The 6,127-nt window shown below is 35.9% G+C and overlaps 1 protein-coding gene across 1 annotated transcript in view; it reads left to right on the forward strand.

The window, feature by feature from the left end:
• The window catches only part of esama (endothelial cell adhesion molecule a), an 82,902-nt gene extending 78,203 nt beyond the window's left edge, over positions 1–4,699 (forward strand). The window contains exons 6-7 of the mRNA XM_056467116.1: positions 1,721–1,850; positions 1,928–4,699. Of these exons, the coding sequence (XP_056323091.1) occupies positions 1,721–1,850; positions 1,928–2,381 (584 nt within the window). The 3' untranslated portion in view covers positions 2,382–4,699. The remainder of the gene's footprint in view (positions 1–1,720; positions 1,851–1,927) is intronic.
• Positions 4,700–6,127: the final 1,428 nt, after the last annotated feature.

Here is a 6,127-nt window from a genome sequence, read left to right on the forward strand (position 1 = left end):
TTGGCTGTTTGTCGCCATCTTGTGACTAAAAAATGAACGTGCAGGTTAGTGTGGGCCGCTTTTTTGTTTCTGTCAGCTTTGTTTAACTAAAGAGCTAAGAAATTATCACGGTTCAACTCAATGTTTTTTGCTAAAAATATGTTAAAGGGACATCAGTGTCTGCATCAAAGGTGATTTATAAAGATGTAGCATAATAAAAAGAGTGCTTAATTGGTATAAAATAGCTTGTGAAAAATAAAATGTCAAAATATGAGTAAAATAATGTTCTATTGTCATTTAGTGTACAGACAACTGCATGCCTATTCTTGATTGACCATAAAACATGCTAGTAACTTATTAAATAATACATGATATGATAAATGATACATTACATGATAAACACTGTGGCAAAACATGCTTGCAAATTGCCAAAGTGGTTTGCTAAAAATATAGGAATGTGTTAAAAACATGTTAGCCACTAGGCTAGGTACAACATGCTAGAAATATGATAGCAAAGTACTAAAACATGAGAATAGCAATGTTAATATTTATAATAACATGCCTTCTATCTATCTATCTATCTATCTGTCTGTCTGTCTGTCTGTCTGTCTGTCTGTCTGTCTATCTGTATGTCTGTCTATCTAATTAGGAATGTGTTAAAATTAGGAATGTGTTAAAACATGTTAGCAACTAGGCTAGGTACAACATGCTAGAAGTACTAAACAAAGTACTAAAACATGAGAATAGCAATGTTAATATTTATAATAACATGCCTTCTATCTGTCTATCTATCTATCTATCTATCTATCTATCTGTCTGTCTGTCTGTCTGTCTGTCTGTCTGTCTGTCTGTCTGTCTGTCTGTCTGTCTGTCTGTCTGTCTATCTATCTATCTATCTATCTATCTATCTATCTATATATCTATCTGTATGTCTGTCTGTCTGTCTATCTAATTAGGAATGTGTTAAAATTAGGAATGTCTTAAAACATGTTAGCAACTAGGCTAGGTACAACATGCTAGAAGTTCTAAACAAAGTACTAAAACATGAGAATAGCATTGTTAATATTTATAATAACATGCCTTCTATCTGTCTATCTATCTATCTATCTATCTATCTATCTATCTATCTATCTATCTATCTATCTGTCTGTCTGTCTGTCTGTCTGTCTGTCTGTCTGTCTGTCTGTCTGTCTGTCTGTCTGTCTGTCTGTCTGTCTGTCTATCTATCTATCTATCTATCTATCTATCTATCTATCTATCTGTATGTCTGTATGTCTGTCTATCTAATTAGGAATGTGTTAAAATTAGGAATGTGTTAAAACATGTTTGCAACTAGGCTAGGTACAACATGCTAGAAGTACTAAACAAAGTACTAAAACATGATAATAGCAATGTTAATATTTGTAATAACATGACTATTGGTCTGTCTGCCTTTCTGTATGTCTGTCTATCTAATTAGCAATGTGTTAAAACATGTCAGCAACTACATACTGTACAACATGTTAAAAAATATGCTAGCACAGTACAAAAACATGCTAATAGCAATCTTAAGATATATATATATCCTTCATCTACCTAGTCATATTAGCCTAATTCAGACTAAAAAACTACTACCTGCAGGTCACACTTTATCAAGCCGATATCAAAGTATGTCTTTTTTCTACAACACATTTGGGGTTTTAATTAAGATTTTAAAAAAGTAGCGAGGTAAACATTAACTTTGTCTGTTCCCTTTGCACAGCGACTAATGCCGGGATGATCGCTGGCGTTACATTCGGCTGTATTGTGGCTCTCATCCTGATTGTTATCTTTCTCATCTTCATGTGGACAAGACGGAAAGACACAGAGGAGGATCTGGCTAATGACATCAAGTATAATGATTATCATTTATTGACTGAATCAATCATTTACGACTTATGTGGGCGCTAAGTGTTTTTATGTGTTACAGGGAGGATGCTCAGGCTCCCAAACGCGTCTCATGGGCCAAGAGTGGCACAGGCTCTGACATCATCTCTAAAAACGGCACCCTGTCCTCCATTCAAACTAGCTCTTACCCACGAGATGCCCACAACCACCATCATTACCCTCACTCCGACACCGCGTCCATTATTACAGCCACAGGCAGCACAGCCGGATACCGTTCGCAACCTCCAGCCGATGCCACCCTGGAGCGCTCATTGCCAGGGTACAACACCAACCCAGCCCCGACCCGTGGGCCATTTGGACCTCCTAGTACCAATGGAGGCTCCCAGCACACCTCCATGCCCCGGACAGCCCCTGCTCAGCCTCAGATTCCCCGTCCGCCTGTCCTCCCCACCACCGTAACTGCTGCCAATATCTCCCGCATGGGAGGGGTGCCCATTATGGTCCCAGCACAAAACCAAGCCGGCTCTCTGGTGTAGGACTAAACCACTTCTGCTGAAAATTTGAAGAGGAAAAAAATAGCCTAATATCACAGACTGAAGTAAATTGAATGAACGGACTGGAATAGATAAGCTTATTGCCTCAGTATGGAAACAGCTTGATGTAGTTTTCTTTTTCTTAATATAAAAAAATGTCAACAAATATATGTAAAGACGCTCATTTTATTGTTTTATAAATTCATAGTTTTCTACTGTTCGACTTTCTGTACTCTGGTAAACAAAAAGACACTGAGATGTTTGAATTCTTCACTGTTTTAAACATGCATTTTTGTGTGCTTCTCGTTACTGCTTCACATTCGTTCTTTTGCTAACTAAAGATGCTGACTTGCCTTGATGAAAGCAAATGAAAGTTCTATTCCATATTATTTGCAGACACTCCTAAATAAATTACGTTTACGTGTGTTTAATATGCAGCCAGTTGCGCATTGTTCATAGCAGCTTCAGTTAAAGCAATGGTCTCAAACTCAATTCCTGGAGGGCAGCAGCTCTGCACAGTTTAGCTCCAACCACCTCCAACTCACACCTGCTTAATAGTCTCTAGTATTCTTGAACACCTTGATTAGTTGGATCAGCTGTGTTTGATTAGGGTTGAAGCAAAACTGTGCAGAGCTGCGGCCCTCTAGGAATTGAGTTTGAGACCTATGAGTTAAAGGGAATGTCATCATGTGCGACATTAAGTTGCTGTTTTTGCCTTTTAATGTTTCATGGCCAAATATTTTTAAAAAACAAAACTATATTTATATGATACTGATTATGTACATGTGAACTATAATTATGGACATTCCTTTACCTTACTGTAAATAAGGTATTTATTTCTCATTGTAGGTCTGTGGTTATTTAAAGGCAGCAAATAAGTTCATTATGTTTATTGTATAGTAGATACAATCCAGGCTCATTCTAAAAATTTACCCCTATATACACTTCTGGAGAGCGCCAAATACGTCCAGGAGCTGTTTTTTTTTGCAGTTTTTGTTTTCGCACATCCACCAGAGCCCGCTGTGTATGGTTTTTCAGATCTCAGATTTATTTCACGAGTGCCATTCGTGCCTGCTGTTCTCACGTAAATCCACCAGAGGCGCTGTCGACTGACTCACTGATTTCCTGAATGAGTGACTTATCGACTGACCCACCCTCCTCCTTCCCTAAACCCAACCAATAATGTTTTCAAAAGCACCGATTGACCCGCCCATCCACTTTCACTAAACCCAACCGACCGTTTTAAAAAGCAATCCAAAAAAAGAAAAGACCTCGCCTGATTTTTTTACCATGTTTTCAAATTTTACCACATTCTCACTATGTTATTTACTTGTTTATTATATTTTTTGGCTTTTGCTTTTGTCTTACCTGCTTTCTGGAACTCCTCTTTGTGTCTCAATTCCACCAACGTATATGGCGACTAACTTGACAAACTAGTAACAATGGCAAAGCCGTCCATACGAAGGTAAGCGGTCACATGGTAAGCGCGAAAAGGAACGGCGTCTTACCACCCTGTAGCGTTCGTTTTAAAGATGAAATGCAGCCATACGTACTTCTAGCTACATAATTCACTGTGTTCAGAAATGTACATAGGGCTACGTTTTCAGAATGAGCCTATGTTGAGTAGATATGAAACCAAACATTTCAATGGTTGTTGATGTGGGGAATCTAGTTTTCCTTCTAATTTTTATCAGCTTTGATCCAAAGCACTGCTACTGTCATACAGGTGATAACTTTCTGACATGGTAGTTTAACAAATATGTGACATGCACATGGGCATTATTAGGCTACAGTTCGCAAATACGGTCCACTTCCAGCAAATAAACACCAGTGAATCATAAACTGAAAAACAACCCTATTTATTTTCTTAATAACTGAACACTTTACTCAGAAATGTCGTATTATAGTAAAAATAGGTTGCGAATGGAAGTTCACTTAAATACATCACAATAGCATATCTGTAAGTATGCCAAAAAACATGTTGCATTTTGTGCATGTGTGTGTGTGTGTGTGTGTGTGTGTGTGTGTGTGTTTTCAATTACATTTACCTGATAATTGCTTTTTATACAACTGCTGTATTCTTTTTTAAAGCTTTTATGTACTTAACAGTGCAACTGACTGCTTTTTGAGCACAGATCTGTTTTAGTTTAGTTAGTTTATTTTATTTTATTATTATTGTTTTATTGCCTGTACTATGTAGATCTTTTGTCATCTGTAGACTGGAAAACCTCAAACCCATCTGTATATAGGACATGTACTGTCTATGGACATCAAAACACTTTGTATTCATATTTTTTGATTAAAATAAAGCAGCTGCAAAAGTTACGTCTAAATGTTTCATTTCAAGGAAATATATTATCGATTACTGAGTCTGAAATGTAACCCTTCCCTAATTTTATTTGATAATAAACCATGGATCCACTTCCACTAACACAAAACAAACAAAAATGGTTATTTTAATTAACCCTATTTACAACAAACCAACAACGAATTACAAGCTAGCTACTGCACACTATAGTTTTACCATTGAATTAATGATCTTCCAAATATGGCTTATTACATACAAGTTTAATGGGTTTAAAATATGTAAATGTTGACAAACAGCTTATATAAACTTATTTTTGATGGCAAAACCTTATAAGCCTACATACTGTAATACATAATACATGTATGAACTTACTTCATACATAAAGTAAGTCTCGTCAAGGTCATATCTGGGTAAACTTAGATCACAGTGAATGGGAGAGTACAACAAATATTTTTTTACAATCCCATTTGCTGAAATAATAAAATAAAAAAAAATAAAATAAAAACATTCATTTTCTTTTCAGCTTAGTCCCTTTATTAATCTGAGGTCACCACAGCAGAATGAACTGCCAACTTATCCAGAATATGTTTTACTACATATTATATGAATATACTACAGTCAATTTAGCTTACCCAATTCACCTGTACCACATGTCTTTGGACTTGTGGAGGAAACCAGAGCACAAAAATCAAAGTAATAAAAACGTCCAAGGATTTAAGATGCTGATGACCGTTAAACGCGTCATAACAATCTTGTGAATTACACTGTTCCTATTTACTGTGACCTTTTATGTGAAGCTGCTTTGACACAATCTACATTGTATAAGCACTATACAAATAAAGATGAATTGAACTGAATTGAAAAGGGTCCATTATTTTTCGCGCGCTTTTCATGTGAAAGTGACCAAGGAAGGCGAATCAGTTATGTCTTCCGAATGGATGAACTAATGGTAAGGTAAGATACTGATAAAAATACTTACATATAACTACTTGTAATTATTATATTATATTATATTATATTATATTATATTATATTATTATATAACTATATTATATTATTATATAACTACTTGTTACTTGTAATTATTTCGAAAAGTAGAAGAAGCTAATTCTGTCATGGCAGTTTAGCTAGCCTGCATGGCCAACTGTGAGGTGGTGCAAACGAATGGTTATGAAACAAACAAACGCAAACAAATACAGTGAACATTGTATAGTGTTTGGGACTAGTAGCCTAATCATTTTAGTTATCATTATTTAAGGTATTCGACGAATAAAAACATACGTTGCGTAATAAACGCAGGCCTACCCCTAAGTATTAAATTAGTTCAGAATAAACAATGATTTAGCCTGCTTTACACTGATACCAGACAGAAACGTCATTTACTTACAACAATGACAATAGGCCTGAATCGTCTTTCCCCGTGGTTTAAAACAAACAAACA

This window comes from Danio aesculapii, chromosome 10, assembly GCF_903798145.1.
Source record: "Danio aesculapii chromosome 10, fDanAes4.1, whole genome shotgun sequence".
NCBI classification, from domain to species: Eukaryota; Metazoa; Chordata; class Actinopteri; order Cypriniformes; family Danionidae; genus Danio; species Danio aesculapii.